Source organism: Xylaria bambusicola (assembly GCF_022495145.1).
Source record: "Xylaria bambusicola strain CBS 139988 unplaced genomic scaffold F5B22scaffold_7, whole genome shotgun sequence".
NCBI lineage: Eukaryota > Fungi > Ascomycota > Sordariomycetes > Xylariales > Xylariaceae > Xylaria > Xylaria bambusicola.
Genome location: NW_025953560.1, coordinates 560,790 through 585,177, shown reverse-complemented (window position 1 = coordinate 585,177; position 24,388 = coordinate 560,790). Strand labels below are relative to the sequence as shown.

Sequence of the window (24,388 nt, the reverse complement as noted above, 5' to 3'; positions counted from 1 at the left end):
TAGTTGTCTGTCTACACTAGACCAGCCCGCCAACATGGTTCCCTAGCCCAAACAAGTTACACCTGAAGAGCGCTATCTATTTGGCGCTTGCTATCAGCCACCACCACCACCACGATTCGAACAACGGCGGCTTAGCGAATAGACGCAGCCGCCAAATTGCCCAGGTTCATATTTTGGGCATTTTTCAATGTACTGGATGTGAGGTAAGCAAGCCACGCTTCGCATCAAACACCCAAATAAGTAAATAGAAAGGTCTGTTTCAGGGACGAAAATGCGCTAGGTGAGTGTGTAAAGAAGGAAATGCTGACTTGCATGGTCACACGTGCACGAAGATGACAGACAGCTGGACATCTCGCCAGCGCCAGACAGGCGGGTAAGGCAGGGCAGGACAGGGCGAATGAATGGGCGAAGAGCGGCGCTGCCCCTGGCCAGACCGTTCTCCGCGGACCTATTGATGCTATTCCTTCAGTGCCGATCCCAAGCTCTCGGATCCCACTGATCCTGCCCGCACCAAGGAGGTGCGACGTCCAGAGACGTTCCTACCTGGTCTGCACGGTAGGGCTTGTAGCATCAAATCTGATTTCCATCACTCGGGGCAGGCACGGGATGTCCCAAAACGAAATAACGTAACGAACAGGAAGGAAGGAGGTAAGGACTACTTCGGGAGGATTCTCGACCTTCACTCGCCTCAAACTTAGGCAGGATTTGTGAGAGTTGGCCCTTCAAGCTTGTCTCGGTTCGCTCTACTTTCTTATGCTGACTTGATCCCGGTCCATGAGGGGCTTGTCAAATCTCACATGGCGGCACCCAGCTAGCCATCTCACTCACTGGGCGATGTACAGAGTGTGGCAAAGCTGGCGTCAGAAATTGCCAATCTAGGATACCAAGTAGCAGGATGCAAGCCTCTTCGATACCCTCCCCTGTGCTTGTGACAACACAGAAGTAGAAAGACAGGAAAATATGAGATCCTGTTCATCCGCTCCTGAAGCGCAAGAGGAATTCTCCTTTCAAGATATGATATCCCGTCATCATCACCATAATTATCGTCATCATCCGCCGTCCAACGCAAATGCAGTACAATCGGCAGAAGAAGAGTACCGTGTCTCATCATGTCGTACTACCCCCCGTCGACCGTTATTCCCATCTACTCCGTGTTCATGGGCGTCGCCGTCGCATTGACGGCTCTCCGACTATGGGTGCGACTCTCCTTTGCGCGCGTTGCCTTGGGACCCGATGATTACCTGCTGCTCTTCGGCCTCGCAGTCGCGATAACGTGCAACGGCATTCAATATTATAATTCGCTGAAAGGAACTGGCGGCGAGGCCATTAAGGACCCGAACGAGAGGACCCAGATGGTCATCATCGCACATCAAATCGACTGGGCTAGTAAGTAGCTCCCATGGCAGTTACCTGTCGTTTTGGCAACTTCTAGCGCTTCCTGTAAGTGCTGCTTTAAAATCAATGGTAACTAACTCCGAGTTTTGCAGTGATCGTCATTGAAAAGGCAGGGTTCGGTGCTGTCAAGCTCTCGATCCTATTCTTCTACCGTCGCATCTTCGGCGTATGGCAGAGCTTCCGCCGAGTTAACAACGCATTGATATGGATCGTATTCATCTGGGCCGTCGTGTTCACGATCGCCGACGTGCTGATTTGTGGTTCCCATCCCGAGCTCATATGGGGCTTCGATCAGACGATTGCATTGCACCGATGCGGAAACCGAGGCGCGCTGTTACTGGCTTTCTCAGTCACCAGTGTCGCGACGGATTTGCCATTATTGGGACTGCCGTTTTTCTATATTAGCCGGTTACAGATGGCGTCGAACAAGAAGTGGGCTACGAGTTTCGTTTTCTTCCTCGGCAGTGTGTGAGTTATGCCTCATCTCCATCTTTCCACTAGGTCCTCCTTTTCTCTACCCACCGCGTTCGCATGGCTGACATTATACTGTAGATCCACAGGAGCCAGCGTCCTTCGTCTAATCTTCCTAATCGTCTCCTATCCAGTCGGACGTCTCAACTTTGCGTACACACCACCACCAGATAACCAGACACCCCTCGTTCTCAAGGTATTCAACCCAACATTTTGGGCGGTAACGGAGCTCTGGCTCGGCGTATGGGCCGCTAATCTCCCTCCCTGCTCGCCTCTCCTACGCGCCATGGATTTCCATCCATACCAGCGGCTAAGCAACGTGTATCGACGGATCTGGTCACGGGGGTCGTCCACGGATGCCTCAAGGGAAGTTAAGACGCCATTCTCAGGTGAGACGTTTGGTTCTAGCGGCAAAAAGAAACCCATCGATGATCTCTCGACTCAGGACTCGATGCCATTGGTGCCCGTATCAGGACAGAGGACTCGTGGGATGAGCGTGACGTCGGAATATCCGCCTTCGCTGGCCCCGATAGATGTCACTGGCACCGGCCACCTTTCAGTGCTGATACCCTCTTCAGAGCCTCCGTCTTTACCCCGGTGACATGGCGTTCAAGCAGGCATGCGTAACGATGATGATGAAATGTTGATGTAGCGTTGATACCCTTTGATTATACCAGTGTGCTCTTTTCGCTATATCCGCCATTGCGTCCTTTGTTCACAGATGACATAAGCAAATATCCATGGAATCCCCAACCCGAGTCAAAAGATGGAAGTGGTGAGCGGAGGTAGGAGAACATATCAATCTATTATAGACGAGTCTTACAAGTCCGCCCCCGCCCCCGCCTCCACCTCCATCACCGAGCCTTACCACCACGGTAAAGGAAAGGACAAATCCACCATCGTACGATCCGTTCAGCCCCAATTCCGGGGTCATAGCAACTACACTACCACTTGATTCGCTCGTTAGCGAAGGGCACGGATCCCGATCTCAGGCTACAGCATAAATACTGTGAGGTGTCTTGCATAGGATATATCAACTCAGATATATCTTGGTTGCTTAGACCTTGTGAGTCATCGCATGCACCACACCCTACGGTTTCGCATTGTACTACACTACGGAAGGACTATTCGCAACCTGGGCATTCAATGCGCTCAGACTCGCAAGCGGGGTATCGGTGAAAAGTCGCCGAGTGATGCAAACATGGTACGCTCGAGATGGTGAGGTCCCAGACCAGACAGAGAGTATTTATACCCAGGCTCCTTCCACGTACCTGGGGACGCTATGGGCGTAAATATCAGTGCGATATCAACAGGATAAAAGGAAGGAAGGAAGGAAGGGATCAGAGTTACATTCCGAGGATCACAACTCACATCGCCACAGGGTCTAGGGTGTCGTTCCCTAGATGTAAGACCATGACTTACGAGATGAGGGTTCATTATGGATGAGATTATGAAAACGTCGACGCTGTACCTGGGAGCTTGGGTGCAAAAAAGAGGGCTGGTAACATGGCTTGAAGTTGAATTTATTCGCAATATAATAATCTACTATGGCGCCAAAGATTCTCTCCCATGCTAAACTACTGGCCTTGACTCTATATCCAATTCGACCGGCCTCCAAGATCCGTCAACCCATCTTGACAAAGCAAAGGCTGAATGGCCTCGCTTTCAAACCCAAAGGACTTATTCGCCGAGCAAATGCTGAATAAGTCACTCTTGCCACAGTTACTTCAATACGAGCCGATACGTGTCCATCGGGCGAATACACCCCCCAAGTGATTCCACACGAAAATTCAGGCTCAAAGATCCACCCAACCATCAGCAGTTGAAGACCACCATTTTTCATTTGGATCATATTTCGGGATCTTGAAGTCCCAGGCAGTATCCGCATACGCCAACGCATTATCCAGGGGCGAGGCCATCCCACGTTGCTGCTGCTGACGCTGCTCTCGTATCCGAGCCTCAACCCGTAAAAGCTCGTCAATCCAGGGTTTCGATACGGGCATCTCCTTATCGGCGAAATACCTGACTAGTTTCTTCACCTGGTCTAGGAAATCAATGTGCGTATATTGGCCAAAGAAGAAGATCTGTCCATCCCGGCCGAGAGGATCGCTGAACACACTAGGTGGCGTCCATTCTGTGGCATTAGGGTCCCCAAGAGCAGGCCCTCGCAAATACTTCCAGACCGGCTTCGAAGTTGGGTTTTCCGAGCTAGGGTAGAGAGTTTCCTGTATCAACCTCAGTAGAGGCTTCGTTGTGAAATCTATTGGTCGAAGGGGAATCGCCGCCATCATAAGCAAGCCTATGCAATTTGTTTAGTACAAGAACATGTGCCATATTGATGATTAAAGTAAAGAAAGGTCGAAGTGTAGCGTACCAACTGCGTGCCACGGCCACAGCTTTTCTTTTTGATGCAAACAAGTGGTATACTGAACTCGAGATCCCCAAGGGATGGTGCTCATCAGCCAATGTGCATTGAAGGCGCAATGGTAAAGTCGTCTGTTCACAAAAGTCCTCTTCATTTCGGCATCGAAGATGTGAAATCTTTTCCGCGCTTCTAGGTTGGCCCACTTTGCTCAGTAGAATTAGTACACCTGACAACCCTCGTATGATAATTGTTCGATGGACTAACTGGTGAATTCAACCACTAAGATATCTTGATTAGCAGCTATACAGAGCCTAGAGCAGCTTAAAACTTGTCAAAGAAATAATAGATGAAAACAACTTTTGGCTTGGTGATTCAGGGGTGATCTACAATGTTACGAGTCGACGATAGATTATACTCACTTTTTGGCGTTCCTGGTCATACCATCCAGCGCGGGCTTGGTTGTACACTATCATTTTTCCCAATTAGTGATATTTCGTTTTGCCAGGTGCTGCAATAATGCCAATAGTATTGAGCATGAAGAAGCTAGAACTCGAAATGAGCCATGACACACTCGCGAGATTTCACTTACGGCTCTCCCTTAACTCCCAATCTGAAATCACATCCGCAAGCCCCTCATCTAATTGTCCCTGCTCACGTAATTCCGTAATCGTTTCGCGATCCATGATCATTGGTGAGGGCCTTGAACTTTTGGAAAATGTGGCGGCATAATATGGATGCTCGGAACGGAAAAAGTCGATACTGTGAAAGAAATTGTCGCTCTTTCTAGGGATCGTATCGTCTTTCCAGAATTCTTCTGATAATAACTTCGATGTCCAGAGTGATGTTACCAAGGTAAGCGTGTTATCGACCCCATCTTGATAGGCTGGGTGTCCACTGGCTGTGCGGCCGAGACCGCCTTGGCCTCCATAATCTGGGAAGGGCCATGATAACTTGTGGATGCCGAGCATCGGTTCCTGCTCGCCCTTCACTATGGAAATTAGTATTCGCTGTTCTCGCTCCATATCAAATTGGCTGTCTTCTGCAATGAAGGTATATATATATGAACAATAGAAACCTTACACCCAACTATACGAATGGGACCACCAAACATAACTTTCTCCACTGTTAACGTAATGATGGTTAGTAATCCCTTGTCGTTAGGGGTTCGAATTATCTCCTTTTCGCACTTACGGGCGTACCCCATTTCCGCCGACCCTCCATAGTCCACAAACTATACAATATAGGCCAACTATCATTAGTTGCTTGATGTTCTCGTGTTGGGCCACTAGGACGCATTTTATTCTTTTGATTCAGCTTACAGGCTCCGAGTTCATTCTAGGGAATTGCAACCAATCGTCATTGTATGGGTTCAAAGTGGTAAAAAATTGGTCAGTATCGTGTTTAATTCGCCTATGCACCAGGCCATGTGCTGTATATTGAGGTCAGTCATGTCTCGCAAGTCTTCTTTTCGTAAAGAAAAACTGTAAGAATAGTGTTATGTGAGAGAATGTGACTTGGAATCTGCCACTCATTTCACGACAGGGTGATATCAAGAAGTCCTCTCATACCAAGTTCGTGTACCATCTGAGACGTCGTCAGTTTATAACTGCGGAGTTCAAAACGACGACTTTCCCCTCCCTTCCTCTAATGCCTCGTGGCAACAAGAGAGAGAGAGAGAGAGACAGGAAGATTAGAAAAGAAAGAAAGACCAGAGAAAATACGATTAAAAGAAATTACTAACTGTGTCTGCTTGAGCAACTATTGCGTTACAACGCTCAGCTAGCGTGTATCGATTGTTCATTAGTGCCCTTAATCTGATAGAATTCAAACAAATGAGACCACCCCGTGTCGGATCTGTGACTCCCGCATAAACATCATCATCAGCATCAGTAGGTGGCAAGAATGCCCATTGCTGATCCGAACTCAGATGTTCAATACGCGCAGTCCACATAGATTCGTCATATTTATCCAAAATCGTATCCCAGTTGAACGGCGCGTCGCCATTCTCTGCCTGCCACCGTTGTTTCATGAAAGCTCGTGATAAGAGGACTTTAGCCTCGGGCTGGGGCTCCGCAGAAGGGGCAGCTTGTACTTATGGAAAGTCAGTTGGTGATGTTGCACTAGAGATACACTTTGCCCTTCGAAGTCGGACAGCGAGCGGTGAAATATCGACTTCGACTTACTGTATTCTGGGTCATTCCAGTAAGTTAATTTCCCGTAAAGTATAGTTTCCAAGCTTTCATTAGAAGTTAGTAAGGCAATAAATCTTCTGTCGCTGGACTCGGCCGGCCTCACAATGGGTGCTTATCCTTAACAAGTGCTTTAAGCATTCGGTCTACTAGTTCAATTACCATACTAATCCAGTACCATGCCCTGGGTTCGTCGACGGACCAGCGATCACCCTCCACGAGAAATTCCCTTTGGTCTTTAGGGGAGGCTACTGAGCCCCACCATCGATCCTTTCTGAAGCATTTAAACCACCTGTCTTCGTTGACTTCTATGCGCTCTGTGCCGAAAATCGCTGCGTGGATTGTGGTAACTTTAGGTTGAACAAGCGACCTGATATTTCCGCCTGGTACGTATCCTCGGCGTGAAAATCGAACAACGCGGTTTTGAGGGCCTAATTGCCATGGGGCAATGTTTTCAAAACGACCTCGATATTTCGTTTCAGCGAAGAAGAATCTATCAATGTCGTCCTGGCCTGAGAATACTCCTTGGTCTTTTGTTTCGAGCGGGTCATCGTAGTATATGGAGTGAATAAATGGGCTGATGAGGCATATAGCGTGAGTAGTTGAGTCTAGCATTTACAGAGCTCGATCACTTCAACGCGCGTACGTTCTTATGAGCTGAGACAAAAGCTTTAGGAATCTTACCCTGAAATCTGAGGATTAACAAACTATTCCCTACTATCATTGATGAGCCGTCTTAGAGGTGGTTCAAAGTCGATGGGCTCGAACACGGCCGATTGTAACATTGGTATGCTAGCAGTACATGAAAGAGATGGAGTGGATACTTACGGTCAGGGGCAACACCCGATTTCTGTTCGGGAGCCCTGTCAAAGACGGCATCCTGATCAGTGTCTGTGATCCCAAAACGCGCTGCCCAAGGCGAGAACGGCCTGCTGTCTACGTTTTCATTTTGCGGATCGTCTAGCTGTAGAAACTGAAGCGGCGGTATCGGCTGCTGTGCTTGTAGTGGAAATGCCATCGTGTCGCCGTGATTCGACCTTACCTAGTAGAAGAACTGAAATACTGTGAGGAAAGTGAAGGAGAGGGTTATATGCATGGAAGGGATAGGATACGAAGTGTTCAGCGAGAAGCTGTGGTCAGTTCCAATGCCCATTCTACTAACCGATCTTCGTTTATCTTGCAAAATTGTTTTCTCGAGAGTTTCGCGAGTTCCAGGGAAGTCACAACAAAGCAGCAGCATTTGGCTGCAAACGGAGCCCCTGCCTAGATGGGACGTCACACGTGGCAACAAAGATGATTGTAAAGACTGACAATCCCGACGGTTTGCATACAATACGATTCTTACTTGCTGTAGCTGTCGCATTTAGTTCCTAGATGATGATACTATAGATAGAAAGTGTGAATAGATAGATCATTAGGCGACACGCATACTACAAACCATCCTACCAATGCCAAGTCTGAGTGCAACAATAAACAAATAAATACTAAAAAGATGGATAAAAAGATGGTATCTGAAGGAAGAGTTGAACAGTCAATACGGGCTAGTAATATAGATTGCCTATTTATGATTCAGTCTAACTTATGCATTCGATGTTGCACCAGAATGATTGGTTGCTGATCATAGAACTTGGAAGCTCGTGTGAACCTAGCTTGCACAGCCGCCACACTTGATTCCGCTGGAGGTAGTGTACTAATAAGCAGTAACTGAAAGTACACTCTTTTGAGAGCCACGCCAAATGCTTTCAAGGTCAAGGTGACGCTGCCCAATGGAGAGGTAGATGGTTCCTGGGTGGTAACATGTAATCGAGCTGATATCTGACGGTATTACATAGGGCTTCGAAGGGGGGGCAAAACGCTGCAATTGACCGCATGAGCTCAGAAATTGCTTGTACACATCTCGAGCATCTACAACTAAGACAGCAAATAGGAACTTACATAATAGCATATAAAATCTACTAAGACCAGAGAAGACCTAGCTGAGGCAGCTTCTGGAAGCTATGTATGGTAAGATAGGGCTTGGCGGCTGAGAGCTTACGAAGTACGGATCTGTACGGATGTTGGTGCGATGCGCTGAGGATGACTCAATAGTGCTCAGCCACGATTAGAGTGAGATCGGGATTCGGCGTGTAGACAATGCCATGATGATGATGATGGAGCATGTAAAAAACGGCGCGGCCGTTTGAATAATTCTTCTAACGGCTCTGTAATGGCCTCAGATTCGTATCTCGCTCTCTTGCTTTCTTTTGCTCGTCTTTCCTTTGCCTATCTAGTGAAGAACTTTGAAGGAGTTACCTATTTGGACATTACTTATGTCATTTCCACCTGTATAATTATGTAGGTACCCATGATCTGCCTCTGATTTGCCCTTGCTAAGGTTGCTAAAGCTACATTTACAGCAGGACAGCACCCGAAGAGGTTAGATAGTGGCGGATAGGTACCCAGTTTACCGTTTGCCGAGCCTTTCGACCCCTGCCCAACTCCGTCACGTTCGTCACCAGACACCAGACGAGCATTTGGTACCTACGAAGTAGCGGGGCATCTTCCATCTCCCTCCGATCTTCCCTAGATAGCCGCCGGGCGCAAACATTCTCTTCCTCAACACAACCCATTACTATTCCAACTCTCGTCCATTTTGGCACCTTCTCGCATTAGCGCGCCGCTCAGAATGGACCCCGACGGACTGTTGAAGAGGAAGGACACCACCAAGGGCCCTCCCTTGAGGATACTGAGTCTAGGTATGTGTATCAACGGTGTCAACCGCGCCAGCGACAGCGCCAACACCATTACACCACGTACATTGTGACATGAGCTAACGCAAGCGTGTGCCCTCGGCATACAGACGGTGGAGGAGTTCGCGGCTATTCAATGCTCATCATTCTCCAAGAGTTAATGCATCGGACATATGTCGAAATCGAAGGGAAAGCCCCGCGCCGTGAACAGATTCCCAAGCCATGCGATCATTTCGACCTGATCGTCGGTACTGGCACCGGCGGTTTGATCGCTATCATGCTAGGTCGCCTACGTCTAGACTTGGAACAATGTAAAGAATTATACGTGGAGATGACGCGCATGGTTTTTGAGACGGACAAGACGATTGCCGGCATCCCCTACCGCTCGACCTTGTTCAAGGCCTCGATGCTCGAGCACGCTATCAAGGAGGCTGTAAGGATGCACACTGTTTCGGATAACGAAGGCAACGATAGTAGCACACCAACGATGGTCAATCCCCTATCCGCCGCCTCACGATCAAGTGCTGGTTCGGGTCCCAGACGGCACCAAAGCAATGCCAGCACCGTCAGTTTCAGCGCCAGAAGTCCAACTACTCAAGGACGGTCGGCATTTAGAGGGGGATCAGGAGACCCGAATGCGAGATTATATGACTCGCGGGAGAACAGGACCAAAACGTACGTGTAGCCCTTTAGCTTGAAATTATGACACATGTTGCTGATACGAATGTAGTACTGTCACAGCCGTTTACAAAGGTACCAACAGAGGAGGGGAGCCCGCACTGTTACGATCGTACGATTCGAGAAAGGAACCGGCGCCCGAATATGATTGCAAGATCTGGGAGGCTGGTAGGGCGACATCTGCCATTGGCTTGGCTTTCAAGCCCATCAAGATTGGACAATCAATATTCCACGACGATGGAGCTGGAACTTTTAATCCATCTCCATACGCCTTAGACGAAGCTACAGTAAACGAATGGCCTGGGCGTGAAGTTGGAGTTTTCATCAGCGTGGGAACTGGAAAACGTCCAAAGAGCTCGGACCAGAATCAACACGTCTGGTACGAAGGTTTCATGGGAGATTACGCTGATGCCAGGAGGAAGCTTATTTCTAAAATCGAGGGTTGCGAAATAATACACGAGCGTATGAAGAAGGACCTCTTGATGAAACGGGGCGTCAACATTGAGAACTACTATCGATTCAACGTCGAAGTTGGTGTTGGTGAGTTTGCGATGAACGAGTGGCATCGGTTGGGCGAGATCAGCACTGGCACAAGGAGGTATTTAAACAGAGATGCCGAACAGAGGATGGTTCAGGGATCATCCACAAAACTAGCAAAGATTCATCGGGCGAAACAACGTTATGAGAAGCTTGGAAATGCGCCTGACATTATAGCCACTCCTGTATCTGTCATGGGCTCTATTGATGCCCCCTTAGCAGTTGAGCTCCCGGGAGACATGCCGACGAGTTTCCCGCCACGCAACACACGTCCAGTGAGTAGACAATCCTACGATTCTGGCACCGATCACCTACCATTACCCAACACGCCATCGCCTCGGAGTTCTGGGGAACGCGTTCGCCCCAACAAACGCTCATCACCGCCTCAGACAACTTCGCGTTACCAACCACCTTCATCTCCAACTTCTTTAGCCGCAAGTATCAATCCGCCGGCGGATGACGATCCAGACAGACTTGTGGTCAATGCACCTACACCAACGCAATATCGTCACGCCTCTGGAGCAGATAAAATTGCCATCACTAGCCCCGATGAGCATTCACGCAGGCAGCCTGTATTACAACATCAGCCTCATCGCATCGAGCCACCTCCACTGCCTCCTAAGACACCTTTGCCCGATGCCCCTGAAAATACACGACGACGAACAGCATCGGGTCAAGCTCCGCCACCTTATCCCCTAGATGACGTTGGACCACCACCTGCTGTTAATATGGCGAGGAAGCCTAATTTCAGAGGCCGGTGAAGTGCTCACTATGTGACCGTTCGAAACTATTTTCATATGCAAAACTACGATATCATGCTTTTTCGAAACCTGGTATAGACCGGAAGACTGATTCCAGGCGTTGTAGCGGACAAGGATGCTGTTACCGGGATGCACGCTTTTGATCTCTTTATGACTCGCTCGAAATACTATGGACGCGACTAACGAGATGACGGGTATGTCTGTTATAATGAACTTAATGAACACTATGGCCTCAGCTGCGGGCGTCATTCGCAATGTCTTGTACTATCGATACCCCTTCCTTTCTAAATATACTATTTTATGACTCACGCTACCCCGGTTTCTGAACGTCAATGTATTCTGTAACCCAAACGGAGCTAGCGGGGTTTCGCCAATTCCGTTGATGTGGGGGCGTTCATTATATATATACGTTCCTGTGATTCATCGCCAAAACTGAAAGACTTCGACATCAGTCTCGACTCACTATTTTAAAGGTTGACCCTCAATCTGAAAAGTATCTGACCAATTGGGATCATGTCGCCAATTAGAAAAGTTGCGATCATCGGGGTAAGTCACATAGTTTGCTTGTTTAATTTTCTTGGCGTTGCCCCAAATCAAACCGATTCTCTTTGTCCCGGCCCGGCTGTCAGATCGTAGAGCTGGGCGACGAGCTCCTAGGTGATTGAATTGGACGCCTTACAGACAGATCTTGGTTGGTCGCGATTGATATCTTATTTCGTAGATAATAGATCTTACTTACCGGGTCGGTGGGTGTGCGGCGCACGCCGCTGCTGACGACCTTACTTATCTACGCGTCTCGTTGAGTTCTGGTTTAATTTCACTTACTCACACGTTCCTTGGACCTGAATGTCAATAAAGATGCCAAATGCTAACGCCGCTCCTTGTTTTCCCCGAGTATAGGCCGCCGGTAACTTCGGCGCGCCCATCACGTCCGCGCTCGCGAACGCCGGGTTCACAGTGACTATTATCACGCGTCCGGGATCTGCGTCGGTGTTTCCGGAGGAATTGCCCGTGGTTCGCGTCGAGTATGCCGATGTGGATGCGCTCGCGACTGCGCTCGCCGGTCAGGATGCTGTGGTGTGTGTCGTTGGGCCCGGCGCGATTGGTGCTGCTAAGGGCATGGTGGAGGCTGCGGTGCGCGCTGGTGTGAAGCGGTATATCAGTAAGTTTCCCTCAGATCAGTAATGTGTTTTCTTGCGGCGCATTCATTCCCCAGATCTACCGCCTTTTCTAGGCTTTCGGGGAGTGTTAAGAGGAATTTCACGTATCTTTGGATACGGCGGTGCTCGGCGAACTTACTAGTTCTATTTGTCCCTAGAAGATGCCAAAATAGCAACCGTGCGATTGCAGCGCATGCGCTGGTTCATCTTCACTGACACATCGCTCTAGTCAACGATTTTGGCTGGGGCTTGAATGAGCGCAGTCTCCCCGAGTTCAAACCCATTGGCGAGCCGCGTAAGGCTGCCTGGGAGTGTGCTTTTGAGTATGCGAAACGAGACGAGGGGAAAGAGGATGGATTTACCTGGACGGGCATCACGATTGGAAATCCAATCGACTGGGTGAGTTAAATTACTTTTTTGCCTCCGCGCTCTACCTAATCCTTCAAGGGGCTCAAATTTCCTTGTCGCCTGGTCTTTGCCGACTCTCTGCGGGTGTAGAAAGCTAGAAGCGTTGAATTCACCCCAATGACTTACTTACAAGTTTACTCATATCTCTTCTTCTACCAGGCACTCGCAAAATTCCCGCGCATGGGCTTTAACATCGCTGAGCGTCGCGCGACGATATACGACGCCGGCACAGAGGAATTCACGGGCACGACGCTCGAGGGCATAGGACAATCCGTTGTCGGCGTCTTCCAGCATCCCGCCGAGACAGCCAACCGCTTCGTCAAGGTGCGCTCGATCCAGACGTGTCAAAACGAGATTCTCGCCGCGTTTCAAAAGGCAACGGAGGGGCAGCAGCGTGAATGGGAAATCGAGCGCTCAACCGCGCAACAGACGCTCGAGGAAGGACGTGGCAAGCACGCTCAGGGCCTCGGAGGCTGGATCCTCGATCTCCTCGTATATCAACTATATGCGCCAGGGGAGGCCCGCTGCGTCGTCGCGGGAGCAGAAGACAGCCTGCTTTTGCACATCAGGCAGGAGAGCGCCGACGAAGTTGTGGAGAAGGCGCTCATTCGGGCGAGAGCCTAAGCCGGCCACGTATCTTACGGAGAGTCTGGACTTCTGAACCCGGCCGAACCGACGCAAACCTCAGTGACCCCCCTCAGCAAACAAAACAAAAATAGGTCAACACCTCTCTGCTGTGTTACTATACTTGGAGGTTGGCTGTGGGTTTGGGCGTGTCTGGATGAAAATGATCCCATCATTACTCGGCCGCTCGTGATCGACATTCAATCAAGGCTGGCTGGCGCGGGCAAGGCAAGCTTGGGATGGGGATGCTGATAAAAGAAGTGGAGGCTTGATTACTGGAGAGATGAATTCTCGACCCAGACAAGGCAGGCGTATCAGACGTGTCAGGGCGTCTAGCCTGGTCTATACGCGCAACAACACACGCCATCGCACCCATACATGGCCATCCGCAACACACGATTAGGCGCAGGGAGAGGCAGGTGGTGGTGTAGTATAGCGGCGGCAAAACTCGGAAATTTTCTTTTTCTGGCACAGGCACACAGGAAACAGGGTCCTCGTGCCCTTGTCCCCGGGATGGGCCCTGTCTTGTCTTTGCCTCGTCTTGCTTACTCGGTCAGTCAAGCGAGATAGAGAGACAGAGAGGATTGCCCCGTCCAACGATCAACCTTGCCGTAACGAGACCTCTCCACTTCTCCCCTTGGCCCCCTGTCCCCGTATCATCTATCATTTCACGACACTTCACTTCAGCACAGACGTACCCGCCCCGCTAGGGAAATGGTCAGGCGAAAAACGCATCAGCCAGGTAGTCGGACGTAGGGAAATTATCGGCGATGATTGACCTATCATGGATGATGGTATTCTTTCTTGAGCGTATCCATGCCCATGGTCTGTGTGCACTACTAAGGTGTATACTAAACATTCAATCTCAGCAACATCCCATCGTGTTTCACAACTGCCGTATTTGCTCTCTTCTTTTTACATGTTCATTTCATCCCGCAAAATTGCAGCGTAGCAATACATTAACGAGACTGCTAGCGCAGGTTACGTGTTCGTCCGTGTGTAAGAAGTCATGTAATGTAGTGTACTACGCACCGAGCCTTTGAAACCCTTGTCCTAACATCATTTGGCGAGTTCCATAGTAGCTTTACTTAGATAATAAAACGCTTTGATATTACATCCACAACAACTGCAGCCACAACTACAATTTACAGTAACTTAGCCGACGAAGTTCTCTTCACTTAAGATGGGATGAATGCAAGTACAAGGTAAGGGGTTGCAGAACGACCAGATCAGACCAACCAAGCCCAACCCAACCCCGGGTTTTTCGCCTGCTGCTCTCCTGCCTCCGTGCTCGCATGAGAAGCGTAGTTCTTGCTTGGGCCTATCATACCACAGGACTCTATACTCCCTATCACGCGCAGTATATCCAAGAGTGTCATATGTATATAGGCTGTAATAAGTACATTATCATTATACATAGCGCAGCATAATACTGTAACACACAGACTACGCAGACGGGAAGGAACAAACTCCTAGTCGAAACCCATCCAGCCAGCGTACAACGTAGCATATAACGAACAGCAAACGACAAGGACGAAGAGGAGGAACCCGGTAAAAGTCCTTGCAGGAGGAAGGCTAGGTGCTTCATTCACGTTATCAGCATCAAGAACCTAACAGGTCAAGTAGCCTTGCTAATAGGCAGATCAAGGACAGACAGACAGACAGAGAGCATGATGATATCCATAATACACGTCCCCAGCAGTCCACTTCGGTACATTAGGCTAGACAGCTGTATATCAAAGCGAAGTAGAGGGAAAACAGCCAGCCTCACCACGCTCACTCAGCAGCGTAGCCCCATACCTGTCTCACACACATCCGCGAAAAAAGGGCACTTTCGCCTGTTCCTTCCTACTCCGTAGACCATCTACGTATCTATCTATCTGCCTGCCTGTCCATCTGTCCATCCATTCCATCCCGTTCACGTGTATACCGTATACGTATCTGCAAAATGTAGGTGGTGTGAATAAGCAGAACGAGTATACCATATACCTACATAGGTAGTGTAAGTGAGAAGAAGTAAGCCGTTTTGCAACGTGCAAGAGGTTGCAGCCGTTGACGCCACGAAATGCATGCAACAAAACGAATCACCTCATTTTCCCCCGCCACTTTGCGCTAACACCCCTCCAAGGTTATTGCCTACCTACCACCCACCCTCCGCCGATCTCCGCCACGGAAATGGGGGAGGATCGGTCGGGGAAGGGTAGGTATAACGACGTACGTGGATTACATGTGCTAGTGTACCAGTGTAGGCGCCAGATAAAACCGGCATAGCTACCGAGACAGCCAGCCATACAGACAAGATAGGACAGACAGGCTGTTACACCGATGAGACAACCGAATAACAAGGCGTAGTGTACTGTAAGCAGAGTCGCTACCGTCGCCTTTGAAGATACATTACCAGATCAGGCGAATCTATCCCGGGGGCGGTCAGACGTTCCATAAGGCCGTTGTGTCTAAGTAGTGTCATGTCGTGTAATTGAAATAATGGTCTTGTACTGTGCTACCTACCTACCGACTCTACGAAGTATGCTGTGCTGCCGTGCGACGCAGAATCGTGCGTTTCTTTCTTGTATCCGCCTGATTATACTCGCAAACTGAGCTGATAGACTGACGGGTCACATTTTGTTTCATTCGGCTGTTTTGGTTTGTTTTCGAATCGATCCAACATCATGTTGCCGTGCAGAGTTCATTGGTGCAGCTGAACCGCGGCGCATGCACGATACATCATCCTGCCGTGGCTGAACTTGCTCGGTTTGCTCGGATGCTTCTCGTTTCTCTCGCCTCGCTCGGCGGGCTGTACCATGCATACACTACATACTGACATATCCGACTATCTCACACGCATTCTACATTTCCATACATGGGGATAGCTGCAGAAAAGAACAGACGTACAGCTTACAGCTAGGTGGACTCAGGTGAGGTAGCCAAGCTCTCTAGCTCCCACAGCTTCCAACCACAGCTGCTGCTGTTGCGCATCGCTTTTCGTGCTTCGTGCTTCGTGGTGTAAGCGGAGGGTCGGCAGGTACATAGGCGAGGTCAGGTAAATGTAATGTAAGTAGGTGGCTGCCGGCCGGATTGCGCCGCGCTTCGTGAAACAAATCTACTACACATGCAGGAAGTCAGAATAACTAACTAATGTACTATGTATGTGGTGTAGAAAAGTTCCGCCGCGAGCGCGCGCTCGAACCCGCACCAGCGCAAACGCAAACGCACAGGCACAGGCACAAGCACAAGCTACAGTAACAGCCGTTAGGTACTCGTGGTGAAACGAGCGAGCGAGCAAGAAACTAAGTAAGTAAGCACCTGCATGTCGTGTTAGCTGCTGCTATATGCGCGTCTAGTATATACCATATACTATACTAGTGTCGTGCTATGTGTTATAAAGGTGTACGATATACGTTTGTGGGGAATAGACGAGACGAGGCGAGGCGAGGCGTGAGAGATGAAAGAATAGTGGGCAAAAATATCATCACACAGTCCCCTGCCGTGTGTGCGTGTGTGGCGTATGGAAGAATTGAGGGCAAATAATATCAATTACTCCGGAAACACCAGGTAACCTAGCGGTTCGTTCCGCTCCCTGAAGAACGGCAACCCGTAATTCCCCGGGCCAAGCCGTTAGAGGACAAGGGTGTTTTTTTGGGAAGAGGAGCAAAAGCGTTCGATATCGTACTCTGGACTGTGCCTAGTGTGCACACTACTTACAGTCAGGTAGCCTAGGTATGTGTGATATTTCACACACAGTATCACTGACATGATCCATGGCTGTTGCAGACTGCCGTGCACGGCCTGTTGACAAGCGAACGTTACGTCTTTCTCTGTATCCGGATTGTGATGGCAGCACTAGGTATAGCATACGATTTTAATGTTTGGACCGGAGAATTTCGCGTGTACAGCAAACAGAAAGATGCCGGTAATCGTGATGACCAAGTACGAATCAGAGACAGAGGACAAAAAAAAAAAAAAAAGTCAGAGATCAAAGGGGTCCTTCCTCATGATCCTAGTACACATCTTCGGGATGAATTGAGCGAATGCCCTTGCGATTGGGCCGTCTGGGCAGGACTAGCGGGTGGGCGGGCGATGGACGATGGGGAATGATTCGCATTAGCGTAGCTTCGCCCAGGGCAGGATGGACAGGGGTAGACGACAAAGTCGAGGAGTCGTCAAGGTCCTGACTGGACTGAGAGCCAGGGACATCTGCTGGACCTGCTGGGTAATCATGCATGGCATTCTTGAAAATACGACGCTGGCCGCTTCTGGTTCTCGAAACAAACCCTGGGGAGAGGCCTGGACGGGTCTGCTTAACGCACCGCATTATTCTCAAACATTCCCAAGCAGGGAAACGGGCCAATACACGTGTCCGTGGCTTGGGATGGTGACTGACCTGATACTGACTACAGTAGGTATCTCTCCTAGCCATGCAGCACCAAGCAGCAGCAATACCACCACAAACATCTTCACCACCTTCAGCCATCTGCCACCATTAGATTGGCGCACATCCATACTTATGGATACTGCTAACTAAGTATGTACGGTAGGTAGAAGTAGGTAGTGTAGTCGAAACGTGATGAGGCTAATTAGCAAAGATATCCTAATAACACTATACTACATATTGGCCTTAGCATCGACTACACTACCGTTAGTGCAATGTAGTGCTCGGCCATCTATAGTATACAGACACTACTTAGACAAGGTACACTCTGCCATAATTCCCGGGATAATACCTACAGTAAGTACACCAATCAATCTACTGCGGGCGACTCCAGTGGCTCCTCCTCCTCTTCCACAGTTGGCTTCACATATGTCCCTTTTGGGTATGTCGAACCGTTCGCCTTGTCTTGGCCTGCCTCTCCCGGCTGCTTTTCTGGCTGCTGCTCTAGTTGCTGCTGCGGCTGCGGCTGCGGCTGCTCCTGCTGCCCTGCTTGCTGGCCTGTCTGCTGTTCAGCTTGCCCATTGGCCTCGCCGTTGGCTCCATCACCACCTTGAGCTGCGTTCGCATCTGCCGTGCCATCCTCAGCTTTCTCCTCCTTATCCTTGATCTCAGGCGGAGGCGGCGGCAACGGTTTGGGGAGACGCATCTCTACCCGCAGTAGCTCGATCTCGAGCACGGGTGTCCCCTCTTCCACCTTGGATTTCAGGCCGTCGCCGTCAACGTCAAAGTACAAGCCCCAGAAGTTGCCCTCCTTGACGGCCAAGAATCCTTCCCAGCCACCGAATGTCAATCTGCGATCCTGACGCGAGCAGTCCCAGGGGATGGGGAAGTTGTCATCTGCCCATGAGCGATTGCCGAACTTCAGCTCATAGCTCCATCGATCCACATAGATCCAGTTCATGACGGGGGGCTCGTCACTTATCGTTGAAACGAGCCCGGAGGCCTTGGAGTCTGGGTAAGGTAGATAGTACCCTGCAAAGGGATGTCCAAATTCCGCCGCATGGTGGGTCCCTGTGTCGATGTATAGCTATGGCTTTGTCAGATTCATGTCTCCTTATCGGTTAAGGAGAGCCAGGGAATAGAAAGGAAAGGGGACTAGGTAGGGGAAAGGAGGAGCAGTGTAGGGGAGGAATCGTAGAAAGGAAAGGGGGAGGTCAGGAGATACGCACCTTCTCGCCCGATAGTACAACACGTCTACCTTCAAGGTAGGGGCTGTATTCGCATGACTTGAGGCACCGGACGATCAGGTTATTCTTCCGGCTCCTGTGCTCCTTTCTTCTCGCGTCCGACTGGATATGCTTGATCGCTTCTGAAGCGCCGAAGACGGTCGCGAAAGCGACTAGGAACGTAAGCTCATTGCTCATGTTGGGCGTCGATGATGGTGTAGCTGCTGTCTCTTGCGCTTGTCCTCTGTGCTCCTGAGATCGTCTCCAAGTACTTAGGCTTTTAGTCAAACCCGGGGGGCGGATGATAGGCAACGCAAGGTGCTGCTCTGATGGCAAGTTACCAAATGATGCTTATTGCTGATCCAGGGGTACCACAAGTCAGCGTGCTGCGTATCGGAAGCATCTGCCCGTTAATTCGGTGCTACAACCTAGAGCTCTCGATCGATATCGTTCGATCCCAACTTCTTGGTACTAGCTAAAATTAACAATGGCCGGAAGAAAAGGAATATAGAGGATTGCCGCTAATGTGGAAGCGCTGTGTTGAGCTGCACGAACCTCCAACTTTTCATGCCGGTCAGGCATCTTTGTTTTTCTATACCCCCTATAGTATACTGTATATGTGCGGCTGATGGTAGAAGCAGGGATCGGCCCTGTAATCGGGGTGGAGAGGTGTGCCCCGGACACTGTCAACAAGCAGGTCGATCTCGCATGGAGTGCGGCATACAGAACGGGCATACCATCCGTGGTATCCGTAATTCGTCCCCGTCCCCCCCACGACGCCGTGTTATTGGCCGTCGTGGTGGTTGACAACGAAGCATAATCTAGACGAGGATCGGCCCTGTATCTCGGGACGGCAACGTGTCACTTGTACGGGACCGTCCGATCCATCGACTACATGGCATGCTTTTCATCGTACGATCTAGATCCGAATCTGGCAAAGCCCACCTTGGAGTTGAGGACGCAACGACCCTATGGCGCTTCAGTAGTACTGCACACTGAAGCTTTGACGACACTCACCTTGCAGCCGACAAACACGTCAGTATCTGAGGGCGCGATACACAATTGGACGACGAGGAGAAGAATTAGGCTAGGCGCGGCTATGACCTCCTGGTCAAAATGGTTTATCAGGACGACGAGGGAGGATGTGTATAAAGGGGCGGCACAGCATCCCCAACCATGAGTTCTTTTCTGCCATCATCACCAACATCAATCAACACAGACACAACGGATTCTTACCCAGAATCGCCTCTTCCTCCATCATCACCGCAAGATCTTGCATACACAAGCCCTCGTTCTTCCGGTAAGAAAAGACTCATCCGCCCTTCCACTCCTCCCCGAACTTCCTCTCGTCACGCAACTTGGGTTATTCCCGACGTACCAAACAAGCTCTTGCCTACAAGAACTTTGAGGCGTAAACAAAAGCGTTCTTCGCTCAGACTTGTTGAAACTTCGCCGCAGTCAACCAACCAACCCATCTCCATCATGTCTTCTCCGTAAGTAATCTGGTCCTCCGAAGCCGAGGAGATCTCCATTAACCCTCAGCCCAATAGCGTCAAGACCTCTCCTCCCACTGCTTTGGACCGCAACTTCGGTTCCAGCGAAAACTCCCTAGCTGCCCCCAGCCTTCCCATGCCCGGTCTATCTGGCCGTGCCAACTCTTCCACCGGTAAGTTATTCCTTCCCAGCCAACATTGTGACCGCAAGGCACAGCAGCACCCACTGCACACACCTCACCACATAAATCTACCACCCTCTCCATCATTCACCCCGTTATATTGGACACGACACCAGGGCATCTGCCAGACTGGTTGGTTAACTGACGCTAACGGAAGGTAACGCAAAACAGGCAACCTGCTTAAGGGACCCATTGACGACGACGGAAAGCTCAAGAGCGCCGCCCTCCTCGTTGGTATCAAACTTGACCTTGAGGCCGAAGTCCACCTCACCGCCCGCGTCCGAGGTGACATCGTCGTGGGGCTTTACTAGATGTGGTTTCCACAAGCAACCAGGCGTGCCCGCCTCGCACGACAACGACAACGACAACATCAAAGGCAACAAGAACCACGATGACGCCCTCATAACAGGGCTCTTCTTCCTTGGCGGTGAGAAATCTGACAACGGGAGCGAGTTCCAGTTTGGCAACGTTCGGGTGCACTTGCAAACGAGCAGTCAGGGTTTTATCATAGGGGCAGGACGGGAGTCGGTGTCTATTCTTCGGATTACGCTGCGCTTCACTGTGGATTTCATGGATGAGAAGGATTTCGGTTTGGACTGGGGTTTCGAGAGCATAAAAAAGAAAAAGGAACAAGACGCTACTCAGGGGAAGAGGGAAACGGATCATGGGGAACAGGGCATGAAGCATGGGGATGGTGGAGGAAAAGGGCAACAGGAACACTCACTTTCATTATCTCTGACCGTGACGATCACCATCATGGCCATTAATTCACCATCGCTCTCTTAAAACAGACCTGAGTCCGCTACTTCTGCTTGTGCAAGTGATGATCCTGTTTATAAAGCCTCAAAGGTATTTGAGCCTTGATCGAAGCGCCTGAAATCGGTGTCAATCTAATTGATTGTTTGGTAGGTTTCCCTTCCAGCCTGCAGTTCAGCTTGTCGTGAACTTTCTATCTTCACAGCATTGTAACTAAACCGTAGGATCATGGTTTCAAGTCTCTCGCACAAGTTTGCACTGCCGATTTCACGCTGTAAGCGGCATCTTGGCCCATTCACTCACAAACCACATCAAGCTAATTCGTAAACCATGTCTAATTTTTGTTCCCATAAGCGCCGTCAAGCCAAGTGGTATCAGTACTAACCAACTCCAAGAAGCATAGTTCAAGAAAGTCATCCACTTCGGTCATCCACTTCGGTCATCCAATCATCATTCCAACCGGAGTTTAATGAACTCAACCCACTTATCGATATCCTCACAGACTTCAAGTTTCTCGGCAAGTATCTTCCTGTCGAGAGGTACGTGCTTTCCTTTGGCCTGAGGAACTTCGCTTTCGATCTCCGAGAAAATATTATCAGATACAATGTGAATTTTCCCATTGAGCTGAATCTCAACATTGATCATAGCCGTCGCGTCCCTGAAGGGAAATACTACTTGAAGTCGGGGAATCGGGTGTGCAGAAAGTACTACATCGATCTTCAGACTCTGAGGAGAGTTATCATCCTTGGTCCTAGACATGAGGTCTCCGAGATCGCGGTTCGTCGTGCGTATACTCGAAGAGGTTTTACTGTATGTAGCGGACGTATTCGGCTCCGGGAAACTAGGCAAGTCATCGCGCGGCTTGAAACAATTTGAAAGTAATAAGGATAGGAACGCGTATTGTCGCAATAGAGGCAGCATTGCAACTAATTCTTTCGGGTGAGATATTGGTACGTGAGTGAGGACTTGGCCATATACTGGCTTATCAACTACCAAAGTATTTCTGTGGGCTTTGAGGATAGGTGGTTCTGATCTGAGCTTGCTCCTATCCGTCCACACAGGTACCGTCTGCGTGACTGTCATAATACGAGGCTCGCTAGGGTCGTAGTTGGCACCCTCCTTAACAGGGAATAGGAGATTATCGAATGTGCTGCCAGACAAAGGGGCGTTAAACGCAGATATCTTATAAATCTCCATCGCTACTCCGTGCGTGACAACAACTGGAGGATCAAACGTTGCCATGAAGGTAATTTCGACGGGCTTGGGTATTGAAAGCGCTGCAGCATCTAATTCTCCTTCTGGCTTGTTCTCTTCGGTGTTTGGGAGTAATGTGTTAGGCGGCTCCAACCAGTCTAATATTGGCCCTGGGGTTGACATAACCTCGTCATCTGTCGGGTTTGCTTTCACAATGTTGGGACCAATCCATTTGTCCGAAACGCGCACCGGGGTGTAGACCATGCTATTTGCGGGTGCACAATCAATGAGTATTCCCCAAGTCTTTCCTGTTTCGTGTTCTACTGTGTTCCACGGGAATTGGCGATATTGCTTCCAATAGGCAAAGGTAAGACCAACCTGCCCTTTTGTATGCACAAGCGGACAACCATGTCGACTACAGAGAGCCCAAACCCGCAGGTTGTCTTCGGATTTATCACTCAGGCCCGGATCTTCACGTAGCCTCTCCACATCCCACCTATGCAGCTTCTCCAAACTCTCCCACATTCCGGCGACAGCCTCGTGACAGTTTAGACCTGGTATGATACTCAACCTATCCAATGTTGCCAAGCGTTCTAAGTTGATCCTGAACTTGGACAATTTCTTGGTAAGCTGGCTCTCGCCAGGCCCGAGTGCCAAGTCTTTGAAGAGTATTGCCGAAGCTTTCTCAACGTGTTTGTCAAGCATTGGTGACGGTTCGTTAAAAGTCAGCGAAGCATGATAAACAACGTGGTTTTTTATATGTACTTCAATGCCCATAGTTCGACCTGCTATGATCAATACTTTGTCATTCTCTGAACCAGTCCCGGCGGTCTCCCAAAGGCACTCTAGTCCCAGGTAAACAGCCAATCTCTCGAGCCCATCATTGCTGACTCGTGCAGTATCGAAATTCTGATATTCATGTGAGCTTAGAGTGACCTCTTAGGGAAATTACTACGCGACCTACCCAGAGAGCTGTAATTACAGCATCCATACGTTTCTTCCTATCATCTTCATCTGATCGGTTGCCCCCTCCCACCAGACCACCAACGCCCAGAGAATCGAGATTGATGTCGAGGCCTAGGCCGCCAAGCGCCGCAGCAGCAGAGGGGCTATCGAAGTTGAGAGGCGGGTTTCCAGACTGACTAGACATGGCTCCAGACGGAAGGGTAGCTGCTGCAGGAGACTTCTTAAGTTGCTGCGGCGAGGAACGAGGCCCGTGAGGAGATAGAGCGGCGGCGGCGGCTTGCGAGGTCGAGAAGGGAGTCGATGCTTGGGGCGTCGGCGCGGCGGCTGGATGTTGGGACGGGGTGCGACCCTGCTGAGAGGGGCCGTGGCGCATTGGGGTCGACATCTTTGATGCTCGACACAATAGCAAGAACAAGGGCAATTCGGCAAGTGGTCTTTAACTCTATGGCGCAGTGTGACAAGGGCGTGCGAGCAAATGCAGGTCGGGTACGTAAAATGAAGTCCAAGCAAGCTCCTAGTCGTGCAATACAGAGATTCTCATTGAAGATGTTGTTTCGCAATAAAGCATTTTGAGAGACATGTATGTGGGAGAAAAGAGCACACCTGCGAGCTCACACTCGAGTTGCCCACTCCGCTAGTGTTGCGAAGAGAGACGCTGGCACCGTCGAGAGTTCCCAGACAGCTAAATTGAAGCTTGGAAAGCTTGACGCGGGACCAAACGCCTGTTGACGAGCGGCACGTGAAAGTACATTCGACCCCTGCTCACCTGCCTACAGTATCCCGAGGATATATGCACGGTATTTTAACACTGTATGAACCTCTAAAACATCCTTCTTCTTCTTCTTCTTCTTCTTCTTCTTCTTCTTCTTCTTCTTCTTCTAACTT

General features: G+C 49.9%; 10 protein-coding genes across 10 annotated transcripts; 5 read left to right on the top strand and 5 right to left on the bottom strand.

Annotated features, from left to right (window-relative positions):
• Positions 1-1,109: 1,109 nt before the first annotated feature.
• Positions 1,110-2,467, top strand: F5B22DRAFT_643489 (uncharacterized protein; the record flags this gene model as incomplete). Its single annotated transcript, XM_047978279.1, has 3 exons — positions 1,110-1,386; positions 1,488-1,863; positions 1,948-2,467. 3 exons carry the CDS (start codon positions 1,110-1,112, stop codon positions 2,465-2,467), a joined length of 1,173 nt encoding a protein of 390 aa, XP_047833925.1.
• A 1,195-nt stretch (positions 2,468-3,662) lies between these two features.
• On the bottom strand, positions 3,663-7,438 carry F5B22DRAFT_643488 (uncharacterized protein; the record flags this gene model as incomplete). The annotated part of the gene is made up of 13 exons (XM_047978278.1): positions 3,663-4,165; positions 4,241-4,433; positions 4,496-4,510; positions 4,651-4,697; positions 4,821-5,219; positions 5,312-5,353; positions 5,423-5,462; positions 5,551-5,660; positions 5,800-5,815; positions 5,973-6,322; positions 6,415-6,467; positions 6,527-7,028; positions 7,249-7,438. 13 exons carry the CDS (start codon positions 7,436-7,438, stop codon positions 3,663-3,665), a joined length of 2,460 nt encoding a protein of 819 aa, XP_047833924.1.
• Positions 7,439-8,110: 672 nt separating this feature from the next.
• Positions 8,111-8,392, bottom strand: F5B22DRAFT_594669 (uncharacterized protein; the record flags this gene model as incomplete). Its single annotated transcript, XM_047974059.1, has 1 exon — positions 8,111-8,392. A coding segment is annotated over one exon (282 nt), but the record flags the coding sequence as incomplete, so codon positions are not given.
• Positions 8,393-8,965: 573 nt separating this feature from the next.
• On the top strand, positions 8,966-11,750 carry F5B22DRAFT_509651 (acyl transferase/acyl hydrolase/lysophospholipase). The gene is made up of 3 exons (XM_047972520.1): positions 8,966-9,155; positions 9,260-9,824; positions 9,880-11,750. Exons 1-3 carry the CDS (start codon positions 9,086-9,088, stop codon positions 11,123-11,125), a joined length of 1,881 nt encoding a protein of 626 aa, XP_047833922.1. The 5' UTR covers positions 8,966-9,085; the 3' UTR covers positions 11,126-11,750.
• On the top strand, positions 11,383-13,405 carry F5B22DRAFT_509554 (NmrA-like family protein). Its single transcript, XM_047972518.1, has 4 exons — positions 11,383-11,671; positions 12,026-12,287; positions 12,515-12,684; positions 12,853-13,405. Exons 1-4 carry the CDS (start codon positions 11,639-11,641, stop codon positions 13,315-13,317), a joined length of 930 nt encoding a protein of 309 aa, XP_047833921.1. The 5' UTR covers positions 11,383-11,638; the 3' UTR covers positions 13,318-13,405.
• Positions 13,406-13,890: 485 nt separating this feature from the next.
• F5B22DRAFT_509556 (uncharacterized protein) lies at positions 13,891-14,429 on the top strand. Its single transcript, XM_047972519.1, has one exon. It carries the CDS (start codon positions 14,088-14,090, stop codon positions 14,358-14,360), a length of 273 nt encoding a protein of 90 aa, XP_047833920.1. The 5' UTR covers positions 13,891-14,087; the 3' UTR covers positions 14,361-14,429.
• Positions 14,430-14,434: 5 nt separating this feature from the next.
• Positions 14,435-15,370, bottom strand: F5B22DRAFT_594662 (uncharacterized protein). The gene has a single exon (XM_047974058.1). It carries the CDS (start codon positions 14,903-14,905, stop codon positions 14,693-14,695), a length of 213 nt encoding a protein of 70 aa, XP_047833919.1. The 5' UTR covers positions 14,906-15,370; the 3' UTR covers positions 14,435-14,692.
• Positions 15,371-17,922: 2,552 nt separating this feature from the next.
• On the bottom strand, positions 17,923-19,246 carry F5B22DRAFT_509351 (uncharacterized protein). Its single transcript, XM_047972516.1, has 2 exons — positions 18,916-19,246; positions 17,923-18,773 (listed from the first exon to the last, which is right to left on the bottom strand). Exons 1-2 carry the CDS (start codon positions 19,108-19,110, stop codon positions 18,057-18,059), a joined length of 912 nt encoding a protein of 303 aa, XP_047833918.1. The 5' UTR covers positions 19,111-19,246; the 3' UTR covers positions 17,923-18,056.
• Positions 19,247-19,868: 622 nt separating this feature from the next.
• F5B22DRAFT_509358 (uncharacterized protein) lies at positions 19,869-21,588 on the top strand. The gene is made up of 4 exons (XM_047972517.1): positions 19,869-20,405; positions 20,463-20,578; positions 20,745-21,436; positions 21,568-21,588. Exons 1-3 carry the CDS (start codon positions 20,089-20,091, stop codon positions 21,371-21,373), a joined length of 1,062 nt encoding a protein of 353 aa, XP_047833917.1. The 5' UTR covers positions 19,869-20,088; the 3' UTR covers positions 21,374-21,436; positions 21,568-21,588.
• Positions 21,386-24,197, bottom strand: F5B22DRAFT_594655 (mediator of RNA polymerase II transcription subunit 1-domain-containing protein). The gene is made up of 2 exons (XM_047974057.1): positions 23,502-24,197; positions 21,386-23,446 (listed from the first exon to the last, which is right to left on the bottom strand). Exons 1-2 carry the CDS (start codon positions 23,886-23,888, stop codon positions 21,794-21,796), a joined length of 2,040 nt encoding a protein of 679 aa, XP_047833916.1. The 5' UTR covers positions 23,889-24,197; the 3' UTR covers positions 21,386-21,793.
• Positions 24,198-24,388: the final 191 nt, after the last annotated feature.